Source organism: Macrosteles quadrilineatus, unplaced genomic scaffold, assembly GCF_028750875.1.
Source record: "Macrosteles quadrilineatus isolate MER2022 unplaced genomic scaffold, UCM_ALF_1.0 Scaffold_7__1_contigs__length_78375512, whole genome shotgun sequence".
Classification (NCBI taxonomy): Eukaryota; Metazoa; Arthropoda; class Insecta; order Hemiptera; family Cicadellidae; genus Macrosteles; species Macrosteles quadrilineatus.
Genome location: NW_026542600.1, coordinates 29,937,686 through 29,964,976, shown reverse-complemented (window position 1 = coordinate 29,964,976; position 27,291 = coordinate 29,937,686). Strand labels below are relative to the sequence as shown.

Genomic DNA, 27,291 nt, shown 5'->3' with positions numbered 1-27,291 from the left:
ATGTGCCCTTTAGATTAAATCATTGCTAGTTGGAGTTGGCTAAAAACAATCAGCTGTTTTAATTGTTGGTCACCCAATGAGCGTAATTATTGATTGTACACAGTATTCTTTGTAAAAAAAAACACTGTTCAATTCACTTAAAAGCCGTTATTTTAACAAATCGCTTTAATATGGCAGCTGTACGAATAATTATTGAGTTTGGGAAATTTTTTACGTGATATTGTAGTCCGTATTTTGTTAAGGGATGATACCTTTAAAGATCGGTAGAGTGTTCAGGGAAAACCTGTATAAAATGACATTTTAGTTTACAAATCTTATTCACATATAACTTAACTTAAATACTATATGGTCTGTGTATGAAAACATCGTGCAATGTAAGTTTTAAAGTCACAAAGGATCAAGCTCCATTTCAAGCTTTTTAACAATTATTGAAGAATAATTAAGTAACGTTACTCCCCCATATCACATTTGACGTTCTAAATATTTTACGTATGTTAAGTATTTTGACGTTTGAACGTCGACGTTTTAAATATTTTATTAGGGGTGCGACCTGGGACAGGGATTACGTGCCGGATGCGATCCTGCTACAGTATTAGCTTTTGGTCACATGCGACCCATTGTTAGATGATTAATTTTTAAGACGAATTGTGTCAACCAAAGTTAATGTATTCTTGTCAAAGACAAGCAAGTTAGATACGGAGTCAAACAAGTTGGAAGTTAGACAAGCAAGACCTTTATTTGACTGGTCATTAATCCTAGTTTATTAACAAAACCAATGTACGTTAGGTAATAATCTTTGACTATGGATGGAGATAGACATTTCATTCCAAGGATACGTCACTATGGACAACTCTATGGACACGTCACTATGGTTGGCTTATTTAACTTTGTTCATTTTCAATTAGATTAATTGTCTACGGCTTGTTCGCATACAGGGACGTCTACATTATAATCTAAGTCAGTAATATGTTACGTCTATTAAAGCCTATATTGAACTTTAAGTTTGTCAAAACATTGAAAGTATAGTTTTGTAATAACTTAAAATAGCTATTTATTTGTACAATCGTTTTTTAGCCTGTCGTGACTTATCCCCACTTAATTACATAGTTTATTGCGCAATAACATTTCTTTAAGTGACTCCTCTACTTTTAATTCTTCGAAAATGTGTTATTCTTTAGTCGAGCTTTTTAGCATACCTTTCTCCTTTTTGTTCCATTTTTCCTCGTCATTTTGATGAATATTTCATATGACCTTTTTGTTTCTTGGAGTGGACTATATCTTGTTTTTTTTTTTTGTTTAAGAAGAAGGCCAACTATATCAGGGGGGAAATTTACATCCCTGACTTCCCAGTCCAAATATTTAGGTCGCTATTGGCACGGTTGTAAATTGCTGGGTCGCATCCAGCACGACACCGGGGCGGGGGATCGGTCCTTGTTCCGCACCACACACCTGATAGCTACGTTTCGTAGTATTATATGCTACAGTCCAGGGACTCGGAAACCACATTGTATGACAAAATATTGAACTGTCTTATTTGGAGAGAACTGACTCTTTAACAGGTCTCTGACTGGGGTACAAAACATATGGTTTAAACTGAGAAGTCAATGTTTTATTGAACTCAATACTTCGGTCGTCAAGTATTGAATTTGCACACACTAAAGCAACATCATTGTCTCTATAGCTCTACTCTGTAACTGTACTTAATTGTTTTAGAATATGTCATCACCAAACACCACTAAGGCAGGTAGGCTTATATTCTATGGTTTGGTTTAAAATTATAGCTTCTTTAGTAAAATGCATTGCATTACGAAAGAAGCAACTTAAAAACTCAAAAGGCTATAAGTTTGGTGGAAACTAACATATTTAAAGGTACATAAAGGTAGCGTGAGTCGTAGCCATATCTATTAAATATAATTTTAATAACCATTAACAATCAATTTACCAAAAGACTTTATAGGTTGGCTACATAAAATAATTCATTTGATACTTCAGAACGAAATATTGGACAATCTATATCTCATAACAAAAATCAAAATATATCAGGGTAATTTTTCTAATAATAATACAAAAGCAAAATTAATCAAAAAGTACCACATAGAACTTAAAATTAAGGGCTAGCACTGCTCCTTTCCATGCATGGGAAGTCATGCATGGCAGACCATATCAAAAGATCCAATCAAAAGCGATTTGTCACAGAGCTATTGTGAGAGGAGGTAGCGTGGCGGACGACGGACCATGCTGGGTAGCTGTGAACCTGCTGTAACAGGTGACTCGTCGTGGTGAAGAGAAACAAATAACAGGTTCCTAGAAACTGTTCACTAGCTGCGAGCCTGCTGTCACAGGTGACTCGTGGTGGCAGGGAATAAATAACAGGTACCTAGTAACTGCTGCCCAGCAGAAAACTACTGTAACAGGTGACTCGTGGTGGCAGGGAGCAAATAACATGTTTCTAGAAACTGCTGCCCAGCTGAAAAACTACTGTAACAGGTGACTCGTGGTGGTAGGGAACAAATAACAGGTAGGCCTACCTAAAACTACTACCTAGCTGTGAACCTTCTGCCACAGGTGACTCGTGGTGATAGGGAACAAATAACAGGTTCCTAGAAACTGCTGCCCAGCTGAAAAACTACTGTAACAGGTGACTCGTGGTGGTAGGGAACAAATAACAAGTACCTAAAAACTACTGCCATCTTTGAGCTGTGAAACTGCTATACAATGGTGTAAAACTAAAGAGGTGTAGCCTATTTTGTGTTTGCTTTGAATAAAACAGCCGTTAATACCATAAATACTAAGACCATGTTTATAAGTTTGTTTTGATTTGGTTATGTTAAGTCTTGGCTACCTACCGTACTTGATCAACTAAAACAGACTTTTAAACAATGGCTACTATACTACAGAGCAAGAAAATGCTTTTTGTGTGGTGGATATTGCTAAAAATATAACCGTTCTGCTTGTTCGTCGAAACTTCTTGGCCAAATGCATGCAGTTACGACCATGATTTTTTTTTTTTTATAAGTTTCGTTAATTTATAGAAATTTTTATTTTTATTTCAGTAAAGGCCATGGTCTATTTTACGTTACAGTAGTATGAATGTGAAAGACAGAGGAACTTGATATTTCTTTAAACTTAAAAACGTATTTAATAAGCAATACGTATATTTTATATTGAGTGATGTCTATGCAAGTCGCATGTATTATGTATTGATATGTTTTTGTGACCGAGATTCTATGTAATGACGTTTCCGTGACATTAATTAATGTTTTTGTCGTTTCAGATCTTGAAAGGATGAACAAAACACCATGACTCTGAATGCTTTTGATTGTTGCTCAGAAAGCCGTGTTTATTATTGGCTTCTCAGCAATAATCAAATCCATCGCAGAGTTCCACCTTCGTTATTTCATTGCAGAGTTTCATCCCTGATGTGTGGATGTGTCATCACATAGATCTTGCCTCGCGTTATCATCTCAAGAGTTCCCAGGTTCCGGCTCTTCCACCTTTCAACAACTTTATTCCTCGCAAGTTCTACTATTTTTTGGTATGGCAATTCTAGCCATGGCAATGTTGAAGGTTGTTTCTTCAGCATCTACCCACCCGTTACAGTTGCAGTTGCGTTCCTGTTCCATTCCACCTCTAGGATCTATTATCAACGTACACATGATACTAGTTTACAGTAATATCCTTAGTGTATTTCAATTAAGTATTGTTATTGTAATCACCAAATGAATTGTCTGACCGCGGATTAAGCATACCATATGTTATTCTTGCATTTGAGGTGATATACATCTATTCATAGTGATGTAATGTATGTATATCTGTTTACATCATACTACAGAGAAACAGGTACTTTTCATCCGTATTGAAAGGCTGGAAAGTTGTCTTTTACCGTGCCTAAACAGTAAACACGGAAAAGTAACGTTATGTACTTTTACCGTGCACTTAGCTGATGAAATAAACAGCTAACTGCAATGGCCTGTTTTATTTTCTGTAATAAACAAATATTGTAATTTATGTTATGTCCTAAATAAATTGTGTTATGCGTTTAAAATGTACTAATTAATCTGTGTAGTATGATGTAAAGTATCGTACGTTACTCGCCTGGTAAGCTGTAACCATCGAAGTATATAACACAACTTCGTTATAACAAGTTGTGTTATATACTTCGATGGCTTTAACCATTGACTATATATACCTTTTAACGTACTCGCACGCCTCGCACGGGAACTGTCGTGCTCGCACGGTAAAACTCCACTTACCGGGCTAGTAACGTTATATATTGTTTTGATAGATTTTTGTGAAATAAAATCAAAAAGGTTTTTTTTAAACATTTTATTTTGTAATAATTGTATTACATTTTGGTAATAGTAATATCCAAAAATAAGGATAGAAAATACAAACAATCCAGTATTGTGTTACTATAGCTTAGTAAATTAGCATCGTAGACTTTGTTGTGAGAGTGACATGTTCAATTCCAGCATCACAAAAATTTAAGAATTTGAACAGCTCCTTAAACTGTTCCGTATTTTATTTTATATAGATCAATGTTGTTATATATATAGTTGTTGTGTTGTGATTGGTTAGTTTTAGCGTTAGCTATATCTATCATGTTACATATTGGTAAGAAATATTTATGTAGTAACTGAGTTTAAAAAAGATACGAAATTCGTGTAGGCACGTAGGCCGGGGAGTACAGAATATGCCACGAGGTTATACGATCATAATCCATACTGAAAATACTACAGCAATTAGGAAGGATTGTAAGGGTGATTTCAAGCAGGGCAGAAATACTGAAATCGCCACATCGGATTCCTCAGTCCAGTTTGGCAACAATCAGGGAAAACGGGAATGAGAAAATCCCTTATTTTCTTTACCACCTTACCTGATGACGATTTTGAAATATATCATTGCGCATTACTTAGTTTAATGCTTTAGAGTAATAACTTGCTATTTTCGAGGTTATGTTAACTTCCAATTTATATTAAGTACCAATGCAGAGTATTTAAAATTCGTTATGACGTTGGTTATAAAGGTTACTATTATTATTTGGACTTTTCCAACGTGTCTTGTGTTTAAACTAAACAACGTTTCTGGAGGTCGATCAGCTCCTCCTGTTTTCAAGTGGAATTACCAATTACTACATTAATCTTAATTAGCCCTCAAAAGGTGGCCAGTCAAAACACTGCTTATTGAAAACTACTGTTTACATGTACCGTAATTAATGATATCTTACAAAAATAAAAAGATAATAATAATGACATAATGAGACAAAAGTTAAAACTAGACTGAAAAATATGATAATGCTAAAAAGAGAATTGGTTAGTACACTACACTATACTCACAACTTATACAACTAAACACAAACAAAACAAAACACTAGCTTGGTGGTGGAGTGTAGCGTCGGTTCATAAAGTTCAAGTTCAGTTGTAGCAACTTCAGTATCTCTGCCCCGCTCGAAAAACAACCTTATAAGCCTTCCTAATTGTTGTGACATCTTCACTATGGATTATGTTTAAAAAAAAAACGCAGTGGCAATTATTTCAGTGTCCCCTGTTGGCCCGGGAGTCAATAAACCTTTAGCTCCAGAGGAATGAAATACCCCACAGCTGAAGAAGATCAAGGAATTCCAAAAAATATTCAGGCTTTAAAACAAAATGGCACTGTTGAAACCTATTTGTGTAATTTATTGCCTTGTAAGTGTGATCAGCTTGTTTTTTTTTTGTTGTAAATGTTGATACAATTTACTTCTAAATAATACTTACTAATATTTCATATAAAAATTTGTTTCAATGTTATTCAATACCCCTTAATTTGGGAAAGAAACGAACATAAAATTGTTTACCAATAAACAATAAATTTTGGGGTAAAATACAAGTTTAAATGTAATTTAATCATGTTATTAGTCTACAAATTGATTGAAGATACACTTGAATTTTATATTCATTGTGGATGTAGCCTCCGGATTGCCAAATAATATTAAAAAGGTTTAAATACCTGCTATCAAGCAATCCATTTAATTGCAGTTGCAACTAGTTTCGACTCCTATGTGGAGTCATCATCAGGCGGTACAAGGACTTCTTCTTTCTTCATATGAAGAGCGTCATGTTAAACACGTAAAAATAAATATACATTTACACACGACACAAAACACGTTACGGACACGAAACATTTACTGATCAGTAACTAGGGTATCTAGTAACTGGGGTATCAGTAAATGTTTCGTGTCCGTAACGTGTTTTGTGTCGTGTGTAAATGTATATTTATTTTTACGTGTTTCATGACGCTCTTCATATGAAGAAAGAAGAAGTCCTTGTACCGCCTGATGATGACTCCACATAGGAGTCGAAACTAGTTGCAACTGCAATTAAATGGATTGCTTGATAGCAGGTATTTAAACCTTTTTAATATTGAATTTTATAACCTAAGCGAATCAAATGTTCATTTGATGTTTTCAGTAAGGTCGTGATGAATTGACCACTCCCTCAAAGACTCATGATGAGTAGGGTTTGCATTGTCAACCTCAACCAATTTTTGAACCTTTGCTAATTGTTGATTATTTAAAATTGTATTTAGAGTTTCTCTTTTTTATAGATATACAATAGTGATATGTTATATTCACACATCAATACTTTTTAATGCCAATTTTGTTAAACAATGTACCAAATCTTTAACCTCTTTGTCTCCTTGGGTTTCTCTGGGGTGTTTATCACTTCTTAGTAAATCCAAAACTCTCCATTATCTCTACAAAAGTGTTAACAGTAATTAAGCATGTGACAATTCCAGATTGTTTTTAGCTGCTTTAAACCACGTTGTGCAATTTAAATAAGTACATAATATTGCAGATAAAAAGGTTCAATCTGGTTTTAGTGATACATCATGGTTCAACAATATTATAGCCTATTTGACTGGTGTCTACCTCTAAGAAAAAATCTTCAAACAAGCTGTGTTAACATTTGTTAAGAGTTCCAGTTATCAGTTGACACTTATTATTAAGGTAAAAGAGCAAAATGTAAATTTAGTTGAAGCTAAATTTTCTTACTTCTACTTAGTTTCTTGTGCTTAGCTGCTCAACTGCATTTATAGGCTAATTATATCCAAGCCCTATTTCAAATTAATTGTAATATCAGATTGCAGGTACTGTATTTGAAAACCAAATGACTTAGAGATTTTAACAAAAACTTATAATCTAAAATGTGTTTTATTTTGGAATTAAGATTCAATTTTTCTATCGTAAATGGTTTGGTTTCAATCTGGTGAAAAATAAATGCCCAAAAATGTAAAAATCACTATCATCTCTTAGACCTTTTGCTCTTTATTATTTTTCCTGGTGGATTTCAAAGGAATTTCTTCATTTTAAACAGCCCCTGAAGTAAAAAGTTTGGAATGTCAACACAATATGGCAAATTAATGAACCCGGAAGAATCTATATATCCTATAAATACCAAAAACACACAATAAATTAAAAATATAATCATATACTATAAAATAATAAGATCCAAACCAACATTATACATATACGCAGAATAAAAAAAATCTGAAACACTTTTTGCATTTTTGCTCACTAAATAGCTTAGTTTGTATTAGGGATAGGATGTAGGTAATGCAGGGCTTGGTTCATATAAAGCACTACAGATGGTAGGCACATCACAGTTAAATTATTAACACATGTTTCGTATGATTAGATTATGCATACTGGTAAACCAATTATTGCAATCTATAAAAATGATAGGCTTTTCTTTTCCGAGTCGGGTTAGCTCTTCTACCCGACGATTTTCATAATTTTGGTCTTTAATGGTATGGACGCACCACAGATTTGTCATCAAGCATCAGCATTCATTTATCTGACGTATATTTCGAGCTATGCACAAACTTCCTCTCTGTACATTTCTTTTGCTCCCAATGTACAAAAAATGTACTTAAATTTTCTTTTCTTTTCCGAGTCTGTTTGGCTCTTCTACCCAACCGATTTTCTTAATATTGGTCTTAAAATAAAGCTATGCAAGCACAGATTTTTCATCAAGCATCATCATTTATTTATCTAATGTATTACTCAACGAAAAATATAAATGAGACTTTTCGAATTTGTACTTCAATTAAAGATGCATTCCAGCAGTTCTAATTACATTATCCAATATGTTTTGTCCTAAGAACCGTTAGTGAAATACCACCTTTCATTTTAGCTATTGATTATTAAGATCTGACGTACCTAAGGCAAACGGCTGAATCACGAATCAACAATAATTATAATTGTTTTTGGACTTATCTGCAATCAATGATACGTAACTCTATTTTTATTTAAGCTATTTTATATGTCTTGGTCTTAAAATACTCCTATAAATAAAGGCTTTCATTTGAGATATTGATAGTTTGAATCATTTAAGTTCAAAATACTGTATGCTCAATAATAAAAAATAAATTTGATTATATCTCGAATTTGGAGTTTAATTTGAGATATATTTACTCAATTCTAATTATGTTATCCTATTTTTTGACGTAAGAACCTTCAGTGAAATACAAGCTTCCATTTGTATTAATATCGGACGTACCTAAAGGACACTGCTTAACATGAACAACCAAAATTGTCCAAAAATGGAGCTATTTATCATCAATTTATAGTCAAACAATATTTCATGAAACCTCAACAGTAACTGTCGACTTTGGAGGGTTTTCTTAAATTTTCTCACCACTATAAATTGGGAGGTTACTTAACTTTTTTGCAAAAAAAAACTTTGAAATGGAGAGGAAATCGACCAAAGTGGAAGCTGATATTCGGATAGAGAGTAAAATGTAGTACAAATTACTATTGTGTATTTCTTGAAAATACTCAATAAAGGCAGCCTAAAGTTGGCTACAAATATAAACTTGGAAAACCCCGTTTTAAATGTATTCTTGTATTTTGTTCACCTCAAATATGTAATGAAATCAAACTTTCATAATTATTTGCAAATCTACAATAATTAATTAGGCTTTCCAACGACCCATTAATTAACAAAATCGGTCTGGTAGAAGTCTAGATTTAGTTGTACAAATTTTAACAAAAATATATCTAATTCAGTATTTTCTCACTACTATATTAATTAAGAGGTCACTTAGCTTGTTACCAATAACTTTTAAATGTATGGAAAATCTACCAAAGTGGATGTGATATTCTGAAAAATTATAAAATTTACTACAAATAACTGCAATGCATTTCTTAAAAATACTTAATAAAGGCAGCGAAAAGCTGGCTACAAATAGAAACTTAAAAACAGATACTTTAAAAAAGCAGTTTTTAATGTATTTTATTTTTTCACCCCAAATATTAAATAAAATCACACTTTCATAATTATTTGGAAATCTACATGAATTGGGTTTTCCAATGACCCATTAATCAACAAAATCTTTCAAGTGAAAGTCTAGATTTAGTTGTACAAAGTTTAACAAAAATATCACTATCTCAGTATTTTATAAATTTGGAAGTAGCTTAGCTTTTTTCCAAATAACTTTTTTTGTGAGGAAGTCGGCCAAAGTTCTGAAAGAGAGTAAAATTTAATTGTATACCATGCATTTCTTGAAAATACTCAAAAAGGAAGACGAAAGTTGCATTGAAATAAAAATGAGGAAACCCCCTTTTTCAATGTATTTCTTATGGAAAACATGTTTTTTTTTATTCGTCACCATAAATTATAACAAAAACAAACTTTCATAGTTATTTGCAAATCTAAACTAATTAAGCTTTCCAACAAACAAAAAATAGCTTTTTTTATTAATTAATAAAATTGGTCCTCTAGAACTCTAGATTTAGTTGTACAAAGATGTTTAAAACTGAATTAGGCTGTATATAAGTAGGTGGTATTAAAAAAATTCTGCATTTTCAAGGGTAAATTTACTAATATCTAATAAAAGTTGATGTAACGAAAAAAATATTTTCAATACAAATTTTATCAACGATTTAATTAAAAACTCAACGTCATCTTATTCATTAAAATTATATGAAAAACAAGCAAGTTACAGCGATTTTAGTACATAATGTCTTGGCATGTTCCATTCCTTGCCACATCAATGGGTCACATGTTTAGCTGCTGTTTACTTACCTAAAACATTGACAACGATCACACGATTTTGTAAATAGTTCAAAGAAAGTTGTGAAAAAGGTACTAGAAGACGAACCAAATAATATAAATGGAGATATTATATTATTAACCATCTTCTCATAGTTATGCCATTATGCCATTATGCCAACATTATGCCAGCCTCTCGACAAGTCACGGAATATGCCAGGACATGTTTTACTAAAATCGCTTGCTTTTTTTCATCTGATTTGATTAAATAAGGTGTCCTTGAGTTTCTAACTAAATGTTTATACAATTTGCATTTAAAGATATTTTTTGTCATTATATCAACTTGTTTAGATATTGATATATTTTTAACTTTTAAAACACCGCCATTTTGAAGGAACATAAAATGTAAATTTGAAAATTAGTGATAGTTTAGATCATTATAATTATAGTTTACTTACCAAGTTTCAATAATTTACCTTGAGCTGTTTAAAAGTTATAGAGTTTTAATTAAAAATCACAGACTGCTGAATCACATACGGAAATAGAGCGAGGTAGACATGACATATATAACATTTTTTGTCCATTTTGACCTAAAGAACATGCCCATGGATTTTCGAGACAGAGTTTCGAAACACCCTGTATAAAAGAAGATTGACTGTGTTAATGACTTAAAATAACAAAAAAAATTAAAAAAATTAAAATTAAAAGAGAATGGATTCATTCTGTAAAAATGAATATTTTATTTTAAAATCTCAATGTTTTCTTGCCTATGCAGGTGATAAATAATAAGCAATATTATGCTGAAGAACACACTTCATATTTTAAAGGTTTAGTAAATAAAGAATGCTTTAATAAAAGGATATATCATTGAAATAAATATTTTGATTTTGTTTGATAATTAGTTCTATTTTATATGGTTATATTTTACACAATATGAGTATTGATACTAAAATGTTGTAGTTTCAAGAATAATTATTTACAATGTCATTCACTTACCTCTATAAAGTTTGTTTTTTACTTAAAGAACGTTCTATTATGATGAGTGAGTTTACAATTCGGATTTTAATACTATAGTAAATACTATGTCACTCCAATAGTTTGATAAGAAATGTTTAATTGTCTTTATTTAAGCAATGCCCCTATAGTATGAGGGTCAGAACAAACATTACAATGGATGTTTGTTGTTTTTTTACTAATTTGATGTAATATCTCCACAATAATCTCTCAAACGCCATTGCAAAGGATAAATTGAAATTGGAAATGACGCAAAAAAGACACAAATTAACTTACATCATTCAAGTACCTTACATTAGGTTATATATGATTCTCTCTAATAGCAAATTAAGTTTTGGAAGTACAGTGGGTTCTAAAGAGAAAAAAATGTAGAATAATCTAATCTAATCCTTGCCTTAGAATATAGAACTTTCAAACTACAACCATCCATCCAGGGCTTGTATAGTTCCATACAGCATGATAAATCTTTTTGACAATGCAAAAAAAATTTAGAAGTGTGATTATCTCTATCAGCATTTTGAGTTTAAATAGGGGCATACAATTCACAAAAACCACTCAAATGTATGAAAATTTACTGTGTATATTTGAATGTTGTATTAGAATTATTGTATAATACATTGGATCATTATCTATACATTTTGTTCCAAAGTAAAATGCCTAGTACATAGCTGACAGTGAAACTCTTTGATGAGGGACAAACCGGAAAAGGGATAAAGGCTACTTAACACCATGCTTCAACTTTTATATGCAGATTGAATCCAAGATGTGGTTTGATTGAGGTTGTTTGGGTGGTTTTGGTAAAGATATGTCCAGTCCAGGATACACCAGGGATAACTTAAAAATGACTGAGCAATGATAACATAATACAATAAGGTATCTGAACTCAAAGCCAAGGATTTGAAAGTCATTTCGTAGTATCAATTTATTGTTAATGTGTTGATGTATAAACATAATTTTAAAGTAATCAGTAAAAGAACATATCCCCTTTAGGGTAGGAGATGATTTAGGTTAGTGTGGCTATTATTAAAAATTAAAGTCTCTAAATCAACTTGTCTAGTGCAAGATTTTTTCAAAGAAAAACACCAAAATTTACCATACAACTTTAAAGGTATACATATAATAGATTTTTTAAAGAGATAATTACCATCCCTTTGTATAAAGCATACTAAGATAGTTTATCTCCAAGTCATAGAAACATGTTATTTGCATTAACTAGTTTTTATAATGTAAATGTACTCAATCAAAAATTTGTGCTTGTGAGGACAAATTATGTATAGCTCAAACATAGCCTTTACTATACAATCTAAGTACTGTCCTTGCGAGTATGAAAATTTGTCTTGAAAGAAAAACTAACCTTCTTTCATATGTTGGAATTAAGTATGATTTCTTTTATATGCTGGTAGTAAGTAGGATTTATGGATAAATCAAATATAATTTTTCTATAAAACCAGGAAAACTTACCCTATGCTAAAAATAAGTAATATCTAATATATTTATAAAATTTATAAGACAATTTTTGACATTGCCCATTAGGATATAAAATAAAAACAAAACTAGCAATATTAGCTGATATAAGCTGGCCAATTATTTATCTAAAAAGTGTTTTTCTAAGTCTAAAGGTAGGAGAAAAGATCTTGGTTCTTGGTACTTGGGTACAAAGGTGTGTCATATTAAATGTATGTAAGCAAAGCTTGGCCACCATGTACTCAACACTAAGTAAGAATGTAGAAGAGTGGAATACAGTAGAGTACTTAACGAGGCATGATAAGATCGGATAAACAAAAGGGTTGGATAACACAGATAGGTGTATAGAATCATTGTAAACGCGCCACATAACATTTAACTAATTCTTCATCTATTTTCAAACTTATTCAAGGTTTTAAATTTGTCTTTCATTGACACCACTAACTTTCTGTTTGGAATCCACCATAACAAATAATGCAAAAAATAACCAAAAGTAAAAAAAGTAAAATTATCTTTACTGCAAATGTAAAAAATTAGATGAAAAGAAACTCGTCCATCGGTCTCCAATGCACCCCGACTAAGATGCGAAGGGCATCAGAGATGTAAGCAGCTATGGGGCTGATGAACTGCTCCTTGTATGCAGTGAGGAAAGTTAATAGTTAGTACTATTAATATGTAATAGTACTAGTTAACTTAGTATGTTATTTTAGTACTTGATTTCACAGAAACGGTTGTATAACCTGGAAGGTTGCATAAATGAGACTCTACTGTATTGTATAAATATAAAATACAGATAAGGTAAATTTCATATTAAATATTAAGTGATCACAATACTTTTGGAATATTAAACTAAAAACAATTTGTAGTCCAAAAGTACTGTTTCCTTTTGTTGAATATGGAACTCAACATTTTGTTCTTAAATACTGAAACAATGAAGATCTTATTGATTTTCTCTCGATTTACTTTAACATGCATGCAAGAGCCAAAAAAATAGGAACAACAAGTTTTCATTTGACAAAACCTTACTATGACAATGCTTTAAATAAAAAAATAGCTTTCTACTAAAGTGTAATATAAAAGTGCAAACTGATTACTATAGTTTCAAAATTAATATTTTCTGAAGAATAAGAGACTCTCTTGGTTATTGCAAAATTGAGCTTAAAATATCACAGTGTTTTGCTACAAAGTTATTTACAATGAATCAGTGTATGGTCCGATATGTAATGTTATGAGTGTTTGTTTATTTTACTAAAAGAATTTTCTACACTCTAAAATTCCTAAGACTAAGAGGAACGAAGACGGAAGTTACTGGACCAGTCTACGACCAGCTGTGATGGTAGGTCGTATCTTTGCAGAATCGCCAAAATAGCAGAGGACAGGCCTGAAAAAGTACATGATTAACATTATAAACAACATTGTTTCTTACATATTAAAAGTTTCCATGAAATAAACCACCAGGTCTGATTGAGAGGTTTTTACATCTGATTTTATTGAATGCAAACTGTGGGAGAGGTTAAAAATTCTCCTATGGCCACTAGATGTATGAAGCAGCAGAAGATACACAAATTTTGTTCGATTATTTTATTTATGTACTGTACATGTAAATGATTCATACATGTATTTCTCTATATGTGTAAGTAGGAACACATATTATATTTTGACATTTAATGATACAGATTCATCAAGTAATGAAATAAAGGCAGTCAAGGTTCTTATTGTTAGTTTTTTTTATGTGTAGGTACTTAGAAATAACTCTTTAATACTTTAATCAGAAATGGTGTGGTGACCATACTAATGTAGGTATTTTAAGCCAAGTATGAATGGAGATGACTGTAGTATGAGATCTTGTAGTCTTGTTAGTGACTGAGGCCGACATTTTTCTTTAGACACTGCTGTTAGCCCATACAGACAATTGCAACTGAAGGACCTACAGTTCATAGTGGAATCGGAACCACATTTTTTTCTTGTAATTAACAAATTGTTCTAATTATCAGAATAGTACTGCGGATCAGTCATAGTAGGCTACTCACTAGTGCGGACGTTAATCCACACCAGGGAGTATCACATCCACAGTGCAAGCCTATAAATATCCACAATTAAGCACCATAAACTCCCCAGACCAGACTTAGAAGAGAACTCATCGACAATAAAAAGTCAGTCATAATCTAACCATCTGACATGAGAGGTCAGAACATCCAAAAACTCTGCACCACAGTTACATGGCGAGCCGTCAGTCACTCATAATTTCAACTTGAACTAGTTATACCCACTGAGATGAGTGCAAAACCAATTCGATTGAGCAGCCTCCACTGCTTGTATGTTCATCATGTCCATTGATTGATCAGAGGAATAAAAGGGACAGTCTCTAATTTCTGGGTGCTAAAGTGGTCAAAATTTGAGCTCTTGACAACTTTCTAAAAAACAATTTGAAACTAAGTTAAAGTGAGAGCCACTGAAAGCCTTTTTTACTCTGGGTTTGAGTACGCTGAATCATACAAGTGTAATGTCTTAAACACTTTGCTGACATCTGCCAAAAACGTAAAAGCATTGTGTGAAAAGTAACTTTAAAATAGTGTCAGTGAAACAGTCTATCTTTGAAACCAGTCAATGAGAGTGATATAGGTAACTATCAGGGACCAAGTAACTATTTCAACTCCCAGTGTTGTTGTAACAGCTTTAAATACTAAGTCGTAATTAGTAATTTGACCTTTCACTCGTCTTACATTTTCCACTCATTCAAATTCGCTACAACTACACTTGTCGAGCAGGCAGGTATTTACTAGAGGATGGGAGGCTCTGGGCATGGACTGTCACTGTACCCTGGCAGAGGAGTTGTTGCTTTGCTGTTGTGTTTACTCGAAGATATGTTGCTTCTCAACTGCCTCACTTCGGCCTCTGCCTGCTGCTTGTTCTGCAACAAATTAATTTTTGGTTATCTATGTACTCAGTTGGATATTACCTTTGTATTTTGACAGAAATAGATATTACATTCCCATGTGGAAGCTATAGCCAGTTTTAGGATATAAATGGACATAGTAGACTTGAGGCACCGACAAAGAGGTCTGATGTAAATTACAGACTTTTGTTGAATAGATAAACTTTAACCTTCGACTCCAGCTTGGCCTTACAGGGAGCAGTGATGAAAAAATACCTAGCTCTGAGGAATGTGGAAGTGGATGAAAAAGTGCAAGGGAAGGATATTGTATGCTTCATCAAAGCAAGAAGGATTAGTTGGTTATTGTTCATGATGTGGAGAGAATTCCCTGAGGTAGACAGCCGGTAGGATTGTTGTAGCAGAACATTGAAGGGACCAGAAGAAGAAGAGGCAGGCCAAGAAGAAGGTAGATCCATTCACAAAGTATAGGATGATATGAGGTCTTTAAAAGTACACAACTGGAGGTATATATTGATTTAGAGTTGAGTTGTAGCGCAAGCCAAAGTCCATCAAGGCCTGAAGAGCTGCGGAAGAAGAAAAAATAAATATATACTTTTAACCGAGCCACATTTGAAGGAGAACGTATTGTAAACTATAGCATCTTTTATGTAATTTAACATATTATATTGTCAAAAACTAAGGGATGTATTTTAACTTTGATAGCATCAACTATGAATGAAATTTAAAAAAATTGAACTATATGTTCATTATGAGTAGAAAGTTGGTTACAGTTTATCCATAGAGATTGAAGTGTCAACTTCAATATCTAAAAGCCAATGGTATTTCATAGTGTATCACTTTACTGAAATAGTTGAAAGGATTATTTTAAGCTCCGACTGAATGAAATTCATACAAGTGGGATAGTAGAGATATATATGAAGCTTTGTAAAAGATTAAGAAAACTTTAAAACAATTCTTGGTCCAGAATTATTTTAAACACAAAATGGTACAGAACAGCAGGGTCCTGTCTTGGTGCTTGGAAATAAGATTGAACCAGTAACCCTAAGCACACCCAGTTGTTCTGAGCTTTTGCTTCTTGCTGAAATATTTTTTTCTGATTTTTTAGTAGAGTCCTTCTCAGAAAAATCTGGTTTAGTATTTGATTAGCTAGAATTTATCACTCAGCTGGAGTCATGTCATTAGAGTAGAGGTTATAGAAATGTCAAAAAACAATTTAAAGAAACAGAATGGTGTTGACCCAAATGAAGAGTATTATTTTGCACTTTAGTGTTTAAAGATTTGCCAGCATAGTTTTACAGCAGTAAAATGTTTAATTTAATTGGGAATACTATGTGATTGATTAAAAATAATTTAGAAAAATGCGAAGCAAACATTAAAATTTAAAACTTAGTCTGGAAAGGGAAAGCTACTTGTGGGAAGAAATCTGCATGGGCCACACCTCCCAGTTTGACTCCCCCCTCGAAAATTGTACTGGCTATTCTAATGACTCTTTATTGTTTGTTTGAAGTTAGTGTTGTTATTAGTCTCAAGTATTTGCTAGGATTTTCACATACTCTACTGACACGTTTGAATTAAACACTTGCACTCAGATCTCTTCAGCTGTAAATATAGTTGTGTAAGAGAATTTAAATGTGGTATAGTGTGAACAAAAACGGAGATAGCTGTGAACTTTTTGATTAAATTTGTGAAGGTGCTCAGCTCATTCAGTAATGAGATTAATTTTTTTAATTTATCGTATTTACATTTTTATGTCTTAAAATATGATAAGATTTTAGTGTGGTTTTATTGGATTGGTGACATGCTTTTGGAGTGTAGGCAGAACATTACATTAAACAAAGGTCTCTGAAATAAGAATGTTAATTGTGGTATTTTGAGAGAATTACTTTAGTCAAAACTGAAAATTACTAACAGCATGGTAGGGTCGAGAGATCCAAGCTTCGTTTTGAAGAGAACACACTTCTAGACGTAGAGACTGTACCTAGAACACGGTAATCCAGTTACCCACGAGGTTTGATATCAAAAGTCTCATGTTTTACTAACCAGTATGGTTTCATGTGAAACATTATAATGTTTAATATTATCATATTTACATTTTATCCTAAGAATTTCATAGTTTTAAAACCATTAAATGGATAAATTGTTATTGTTTAAAATACTGGTAATGCTTTTAAATCGGCAACATTTAAAAAGTTGTGTTAATCATGCCTACTATACAATAATATATAACCTCAGCAGCTTTTATTGGCAAATGACATTATATCAATATTATTTTCAAAATTTGTTTATATATAAAAAATGAACAAATGTGATTAAGGTAACGATCTCTTGTTGAGACAAAGTAAGCTAGTTTAAATCAAACACCAACGTGAAAATCTTCTAACACCATCCACTTCTAGTCCAGCCAGTACGTGAAAATTAGTTATGTTGTTTACCTTTTGATTACCAGGTTCTTGATGAATTAAGAAGTTTACGCTCTATGTACATTTCGCCACCAGTGTGGCATCATCAGGAGCTGTTTCTGATTTATCACTTAGTCACTAAAAAACGCACACACTTATTTACATTCACGGACGATTCATTGCGTTCGATTGCGTTTTTTAGTGACTAAGTGATGTGAGAAGAAACAAGAAACAGCTCCTGATGATGCCACACTGGTGGCGAAATGTACATAGAGCGTAAACTTCTTAATTCATCAAGAACCTGGTAATCAAAAGGTAAACAACTTAATTAATTATTTGTTCTTAAATCTGGGAATACCACATAAATTCTGAAAATTAGTCTTGTCACTGAAAACGACGTGAAGGAAAATTGATGCTCCCACCAAATACAAATTGTGTTCTTTGATTGAGTTTCTGGAAGGGGGTAAACTCCTATTGAAATATTTTGCCAGTTGATGAATGTGTGCATCCAGAAAATTTATTATAGGTACTACAAAAAAAGAGCATAAATGGCTTGGGGAGTTCACAGAGGGCCATGCAGACATGTTCACAACTAGGTCAAGTGGATGAAGTACCTAAACTAAAATGGCTCTCTGGTGTGAGATTTTAACTAGTTTGCTTGTTCGTGATGGGGGATTGTTGGAGACCTTAACTCAGCCAATTCTCATATTTTGGTTTATAGGTCAACCTGGTCTCTTTGGTCTACGAATGAGGAGGAAAGAATAAAAATTCAGAGCAGTCATCATTCTATATAAAATTGTATATAGTCGGTGGATGATATATAGAATAATTTTAGTCGGTTTGTTTTTATAAACGTAGTTGGCGAAGACCTCCAATTCAGTTGCTTTTTATCCAAGAAACCTGTTCTTTGTTGTTTCTAAGAAAAATGGACTGTCAAAACACCGACTATGACAAAGTAACTTATAACAAAGCCAATGGTAAAATAATATAGGGAATCAAACCCAATAATCCACATTTAAAGTCCTCCATTTCCAATCATTTCCAGTACCTAAACTTACATCAAGCAGATAAACTTGTTGAAAATAACCTGAAGTTATAACCAAAACATTGTTACGAGGGTTGTTTTATAACTAAGGTCTCCATCGAGCTCATCACTTGGTGAAGTAAACTAGCTCAAATCTCAGACAACCCCTGTATTCTTTACTTCTTCTAGTTCTTCTACTACAATTTTAGCCGGTTCCAACTACAATGATTCATCTTGTCATAGAAGCTGAAAATGATGTAAACAAAAATCTGCAGCCAATCAGATCTGCAAGATTAGTTGCAGATTAGTTGTGTGCAAGATAGTTGACCAATTGGTGAGTGGGTGGCTCAGTCGGTAGCGCCGCGGACTTCGGGCCCAAGGCAGCGATGTCGTACCTGTCACTCTTTTTTATCAGTAAAGTTAACCTGCTCATTCCTTGCTTTTTCTGGACATATTCCACTCACAGATCTGTAACCTATGTGGATGTGCTAGTAAAAAGGTAAAAAAAGGCCACCAACCTCTTTAAAAAAAAATGCTCTTGTCAAGTTTAAATCGTCTTCCGTAATAAGGTTCCTATAGGATCATTCTTTAAATAAATGATCCTAGCTACTGGAACAACTGATCATATCACTCCATTCTACACTCATCCTTCACTCATACTTTTTGGGTTAAAAATACACAGTAGGTGGCGTTCCCATATCAAATTTTCAATGATAAAATTGATAATCGATAGAAAGGGGGTCTACTCCTGTTGAGACAGTAAATTTGTTCACGTAGGAAATTTTGCATGAAGGTTTTGTGTAATTTATTAAAGGTCGCACTTGTTTTTACAAAAAGGCCAGCAGGGGGCGTTTCAGTTTATATTAGGAAAGTAATTTAAGTTGAGGAATCTTCAATTGCTGATATTCTTGTTTACAACTACCATATACAGTTGTTGATAGTATTATTATTATAATACAATACAGATCCCCTATCAGTTCAGGAGTCTCTGGTTCAATCACATTAAGATCAAAATGCATAATCCCTCTAGTTTTGGCTACAGGCTGAATCAAGACTAATATACACCATGAAAAACATTGTGAACCTTGTATAAATGTTTACTGTACCACCAGACTCCTTCCACCTCTTTTACCATGTTCTATGTATGAACACTTTACTCCAATCACGTCCTTCAACTGCCGGTGGACTTCAGAAGCGGTTGAAACCTTAGATTACGGAAGTATTATCAGGGAGTACAATTCATATACTTGGCTGCAACAAAGATCTTCGTTCACATAGTTTTTAGCTACCACGAGGAAACTAATTGTCACATAAGTGTGGAGATTGTTTAGATCAATTGTACCAAATGACGAAGTTAAAAACACGGCACTGATCTCAGATTTGAGTTGACTCGCTGAACCGCAAATGGAGCTAGATGGAGACCTTAATTTAGAGAAAATCCTCATACAATAGAAAATACCTTAGTTTAAAATCTTTAGCGAGCAACACTCTTTCACAATCTACCCTAGTGTGTATGTTTTTAGTGTGGTTTGTTTTACACTTATTTGACACTGAAGAAAAATGCTGTCTAGAACTTTAGTTCTAATAAAAGAAAACACATAGCAAAATATCTGCTTATATATGATTCTGATCTTAAAAATGTAAAATAATGACTACTTGTACTACAAATACCTACTTTTGCTACAATACCTGTGGTCTATAATGTTTAGACATTGACTGATATTGTAAACTCAAGAGGATTAACAAACTATGCCTGCTATCAACTCATGCTGATATTAAGGTACACAAAACTATTTAGATAACCAAGTATTAAAGATGTGACAGCAAAAATTCTTGTGGAACATATTTGCAATACAACTGGCATTTTACATGGAAAAGCAGTCTGAAACAAGTCCAATGTAATACTATAAAGTCTATAATATTGAGTGTCTATAAACGCTCTATTGTTTTATATTCATTATAGTAAAGAAACCCAAAGTACAGTGAAAGTATATTTACAATGCGTAGATCGTATCATAGTAAATCACAGATTTTACCATCCCACGGAAAGAATCAACAAAAATCTGACAGAGTTTTTATGCTGTTAACCAACTTAAATATTTGGCTATCCAATCCCTTAATTTGGTTTCAAGTTATGGTACCTTGATTTCATTGAGCAATCTCAGTTTGGTGCCATTGATCCTGTGACGTAATGATTTGATGTCACTCTGTAATCGAGTGGCTGTTATCTTGTAGTTGGCCTGAAACACGGGTTATGTTTAAGTAAACTCCAGGCCTGGAAAGGCAGCGTCTTGATCATCTGATCTTTGGTCATCTAACTTTCTGTGTTATCCCACTGCTGTGGACAATCAATTAAGTATGTACCATGAAATCGCTTGCAAGTGACGTGTGGTATGACTTTACACAGTAAGTGGGTGCATTGAGAGACCCCCTCTTGCCACCCCTGACTGTACTTTAGGCTTTAAGCTCCTGAACTTGACTGTACTTTTATTATTTTAGCTTGCTGAATACCACACAGTTGAACAAAACTCCTTTTATCTTACCTACATACTCACTGATTTCACCCCAAATATCTTAGGTACAATGCAAATATCTTGTGGCTGAGTGATGGACGGATGCACAGTTTATCTTGCAGTGTACTGTTACAACAGTGGAGTTTACATTGTTCGTTATTTTTTTATGTAATTGTGATGATAGCTTCAAAACAGAGAGAAGTTAGTAGTTTTAATTAGAATCCAAACTTTAAGCCATGAGTAGGTTTAAACAACAACAAAAACTTATTAATTTCACGATTTTTGACATATTTAATTGCATTTTACTAATTTTTGAGCTCTCTTACCTTTTCCTTATCTCAAACTGGTCAGTGGTCAGTGGGAGACAGTTTAATGACTTTGACAGCCTGCACCCAGAAAATCAGGATTGGAATTATTTCTAGTGTCATACTGTTTTATTAAACTCTAGTCATTTCATAAAACTTTCCTTGAAGCTAAAAATAAATTTGGAAATGTAAAAATTGGTAATCATGAAGATGTGGAATGTTGTTTAAGTACTTACAATTCTCCAGAGTCAGTGTACTGATAGTAGCCAATTATACTAATTGTAGTATCATGAGAGCTTTTTTGTAGGGTTAGAAAGTAGACTGTTTCTACTATTCGTAGAGTCTCATTGTTCTTACATCATCTCTACAAGATATTTCTCTGGTCAGTAAAGTGACATCTCTACTTTTAATTCTCACTTTTCTAGAAGGAAGCTCCTTGCCAGCACTCTTAGGGCCATCCTGAGGCGAGAGGTCAGACAACTTGACAGGTTGGGATCCTCCAGAAGCCTTCTGTAGAGCTGTGATCTGCAACCTCAATGCTGAGACATCTGCCTCTAGCTTAGCTCCCTGCTGCTTGGCCTCAGACACTTTTGCGTCCCAAAGACTCTCTATCTACACATATACACACAAACATTCAGCAGTAACACAATTAAGTCTATTCCATCAATTAACCTAAGTCTACTACATTAGATGACAAAAAATCTTATATATGTTAGTAAAACATGATGCTTCACCACCTCATCATGAAGGCTAAGATGTGAGTCGATGGCTCAGTCGGTTTTGCGCCACACTACGATGTCATTAGTTTATGTATCGGTATTACCACTAGTATTTAACAATACAGTTTATTCTCTACTGTACCAGCCCACCCTTGCTTTGGTTGATACTTTCCACTACAGACATGAAGCTCATGTGAACTGGCAAATGCAAGGCTTATCATGACAACCTCATTCAAAAAGTTACAGGTATTCCCCATGATCTGCATGCTGCATCCAGTTTGTTTGTTTGCAAGGATAACTAATGGAGGCATTAATGATTTGAGGGCCACCACCACATTTAATGTTTAGCAAGAATAACCTTTTACAGGTAAATCTAAAATGTGTACTAACTCTCCAAGTTCTACTCGATGTTATTACCACACCACTTGTGCCAAGGTCTCTTTTGGTCTCCCATGCTATAAGCTACGTAGTAGGATCTGCGCAACCATTAAGCATAAAATTGTTTGTTTAATATATAAGCCGGGTTTACAGGAGTCCAGTAGAGCAAGCAGGTAACGGGGCAAGTTACTTGCATCTAGAGTATTTCAAGCTACTGGAGGAAAGTAACCTACTCCTCTACTGGCCTCATCCAAACACAGCTGAAAAGTGGTTTGTATTCATACTCTTGCGCTTGTTGACTGCTTATGAACTCTTCTTTGTACACAGACCCAAGCCTACTCTAGGAAGTTATACATTCATCAATATTACAGATGAACTTAAATAAATGGGATTTCTTCAATAGCACTCTGATTTTTTGAAAACTCAGTGTGTTGGGAAAAATAAGTTGTCCTGGTTATGGCAATGGAACATTGACTATTGTCAATGCTACATGTGATGAAGACAGTTCTTCATTTATATGAAATATGCGTGATATACTGACCAAAAAAACTTCTGAAGGAAGAAAAAAATAGTATTTGGATATCTGTATGCATAAAAATAGGTTGAATGGTTGAATATTAAGTAATGCTATGCACTTTATTACATCCAATTTTATGTCATGCACTGTAATGATGTTATGTAACTAATTAAATTAATAAAAATGTGTAGTTCTCTGTACAGATGGCAATTTTCAGTATACATAAATAAGGTAGTAAGTACTGTCTTACCAAAGCAGAAGCACGAGGTTTATAGGAAAGTTTTTAGTGTATGGAAATGGAATAAGTGCATGGATTCAGCATGGCAGCTTAGGATCAAGTTGGATGTGTGCAAGGGGGTCATACAGTAAGGATCTTGTCCCAACATGAAAGATATTTGGGCCCTACTCTGACAGGTTTTAAAGAAAAAGACACTAAAGTAGACCCCCTCTTATCTGGACTCCTCGGGACCCGAGGCCAGACCAGATAACGGTTTTTCCGGTTAAACCGACGTCCCCAAAAACTCGTTTAAACAGACCGTTTAGATGCATACTGTATAAATACTGTATACAGTATGTATCTGTATCAGTATTTGACTTAAATTTAGGAGAGCATTGTATTTAGACACGTGAACACTGGTTTCAAATCTTTCCCACAAGAACAGTCGTTTCAGTACCGCCCACTTCCTTCAGATCTAGTCCGGTTAAACCAATGTGCTGATAAAAATTGTCCGGTTTAAGAGATTTCATTTCTGGCGAGTGTAGTCTGGTTAAATTGATGTCCGGTTAAAAGGTGTCCGGATGAGAGGGAGTCTATACTGTAATAAGAACCTGTTATTAGGTTGTCTAAAAGCCAGGACTCTGTTCCATACAAGTTTGAAATATTTTTATTGATACTTATACACAGGGTGTCCCGTAAGTAAACAGCCAAACTCTGGAAAACGGTTCTATGGGTCAAAATAAAGAGAAAATCAAGAATAACATGTTTTTCTAAAATAAATTTGTTAACGAGATATCGGCCATTTTGTATGTTTTACATAAACATTTGTATTTTTGGATTTTTTCAACTGATCTTCATAAAACTTGGTATGTGTAGGTTAAGGTAAAAGGGACCCATGTTAGAAAAAAAGTTCATCTTGATCCAACATACAATTTCAAAATGACGGCCATTTTAATTTTTTAAACTTAAATTACTCAAAAACGGCAAGTTTTAGGAAAAAATGTCAAGAAGACTTTTATTTAGCAGTTTTAATTCCCTTTCACACAACTTCAAGTTCAAAAAGATTGAATAAGAAATGGCAGAAATATTACGATTTTTAGATGTAAAATGGGGCAAACCGACTAGCTTCTGCCTTATTCTACCCCATGTTACAACTAAAAATCGTAATATTTCAGCTATTTCTTATTCGATCTTTTTGAACTTGGTATCATTTGATAGGGTATTAAAAATTCTATATAAATAAAATTGGTATAATAAAAAAGTGCTCTTGGCATTTTTTCATGGTGTTTTAGACACCTTCATTCACATGGCTGTACAACCTCTTATTGTTTTAGCGCAATGCATCAAAAACTCCTCATACCTGTATCCATACTTCTTCTCCTCTACACACTTGGTCTCAGAGTGAATGTCTCTGAGTGAACCATTGGCTAAAAATACTAGGATCCCATCATTTACTTTAGTACATTTTTGGTAATTTTTATGTAATTTCTTAGCTCCAAACAAGAGTTGAGGGTCCACATATAAACCTTTATTAATTTAAATGATCTTTAATTTCAAAGGTTTATGTTAAATTTTATGGGGTTTCTTTTTATAATTTTTTGGTATCTGATCATATTGACTCAGCAGGTCCAGGTCAGATAACCAAGACTTTACTGTAGTATCAATTAAGAAGGAACCATGAGAAGCAATCAGGATTGCATTGGTGCAGGATTGCGGAATGACTATTTTCCATTTTTTATGTCTGCTTACCCACTTGGTTGTGTCCTGTACCTGGTTTTGTAAATCGCTTATATTCTTCAGCAAAAGGTTGTGTCTCTGAACAACCTCTTGGCGTTGTTGGAGAACTTCGTTGATTTCCACCAAAAGGGAAATCTCTGCAAATAAATTGAAAGTTAAATGATGTTACCAGCCAACAATAGCCTTTACAATGATTTTGCTTTTTGTTGTGCCAAAAACAGTTCTTATTGTGTGAAACTGCAGAGTAAATGTGTCATTACTATGAACATAAGTAGATAGAACAGGTTTGGAGGAAAGGATTTGGTTGTTCCAAGTTCACTTAAAAATGTATACAGAGTAAACACTGTTTACCTTGCATCATCTGGATAAACTCTACAAAACTCTTTCATGGTAAGTGTTGACAAACTTTACAAATGTCGTGCTCAGATTTTGTTTACAGCATTTGGGTAAAGTATTGTCAATGATGAAGGAAAAATTATGATTATGATGCATTATAAAAAAACTATCCATAAATTTACCTACCCCTGCTGTCGCATTCAGGGTTTAAAAAGTGTATATTGTTTGAATATTATCCATTGAGGAGGAAATGATGGTGATAAAATATATTAAATTTCTTCTGAGTATGCATAATGATAAACACAAATTAGTTCAATGTTCACCCTCCAGAATACATGGATAAAACAATAAACACTTAAATGTAACTCAATGTTCATGTTAGCAAATTTTGAAGTCACAAATATAAACATAATGAAAGCTCCTACTACAAAGATAAAATTTATCGAATTTATACCTACAAACTAACAAACAATTGATAGAGTGTGTTGCTAGCCTATATAGTGGTTAGGGCCTCTGACTCTGCTGTGATAGGAACGGGTTTGATACTTTTGTATCTTCACAACAATTTGAGAGGTTTGGAGGTGTCACCACTGACAATTAAAATATGTGGTGATTAAAATAGTTTGTGATTACCAAATACCAAATTACATTGGCGTTGACAAAACAAACAGAAAAATCTAAATAGGCTAATAAATAGGCTAATAAATAGGCTAGGTGTAGTACGTACTCAAGTTGTTTTCCAAAAGCCTCTCTTGAGCTTCCAGCTCCTTCCTGGACATCTCCATCTCATGATGGCCCAGTGTGCGGGTCAGGCAACCCCTCTGCAACAACAATGCAAACAATTACTAAACATATTCTGACATATTTACCATGAAAGGATATAGGCTAGATATTTGATTGTGGTAAAAGAATGAGCTTGGAGGTCAACATAGTTGATAGCAGCCCAATCTGTGAGTGGCTCAATCAACTATGTTGTATCACAATAAAAAATGGCTACAGCTGGTCATATGGATGGGATGATCACTTAGAACACGTCTTAGCCAAATAAATGTGGTAGGCCTACATAGTTTCTAAATGTTAATGGTTGAAACTGACTAAACGGTCAGCACTGTGTTTATGGCCAGGAACACACTCATCTTACGAAGTAAGATTTGTTCACGAGTATTAGCCAGGGATTTGAGTGATACATTACGGAGCCAAGGGCAGGCAACACTAGGAAATAACACACATTAACACCAGCCCTTAGTCTGAGACAAGAGCTTGAACTAACTACACGATAGGCTACTCGGACCCAGGAGTTGTTCCACCGATATCGGTGTTCAACCAGCTACAGATATCACAGTCCTGTTCCAAGACTTCATCCTCAGGGGAATACTCTAACTCAGCATCATGATTATGACAGTGAGTGATGCTGCAGTGCACTGAAGAGGATCTTCTCCAACTGAGGATGGCTTCCTGTTCTTCTTCTTGTTTCTGTATTGTGTGTGAGGGGGGGGTGAAAGCAGAGTATTGGGGATAGTGTTGTGCTCTTTAACAACTTGTTTTTCCTCCATTGCTTCTTCTCCTAGTTTCATTATTTAAGCCATAATTTTATTCATAAATTTTATTTTATTTTAATCCAAGCATAGTCAAACCATCACCTTTTATACCGTTGGCTTGTTATTGTTAAGTTTTCAACTACGCTCGGCGTGCAGGTTTGATTGAGGTGGCTGACAATGAGAACGAAGTCGAAGATGAT

At 33.7% G+C, this 27,291-nt stretch overlaps 1 protein-coding gene across 4 annotated transcripts; it reads right to left on the bottom strand.

The window, feature by feature from the left end:
- Positions 1-13,778: 13,778 nt before the first annotated feature.
- Positions 13,779-26,362, bottom strand: LOC128997812 (uncharacterized). 4 transcript variants are annotated; one of them, XM_054423548.1, is made up of 6 exons: positions 26,281-26,362; positions 25,230-25,354; positions 22,067-22,261; positions 20,973-21,071; positions 15,332-15,423; positions 13,779-13,893 (listed from the first exon to the last, which is right to left on the bottom strand). In XM_054423548.1, the coding sequence occupies exons 1-6, from the start codon at positions 26,336-26,338 to the stop codon at positions 13,818-13,820; spliced, it is 645 nt and encodes a 214-aa protein (XP_054279523.1). In that variant the 5' UTR covers positions 26,339-26,362; the 3' UTR covers positions 13,779-13,817. The 4 variants fall into 4 exon arrangements, 3 of the variants coding, with proteins under 3 accessions (XP_054279523.1, XP_054279524.1, XP_054279525.1); XM_054423549.1 differs by having other exon boundaries at positions 25,251-25,354; XR_008491153.1 differs by having other exon boundaries at positions 13,791-13,893; positions 15,236-15,423.
- Positions 26,363-27,291: the final 929 nt, after the last annotated feature.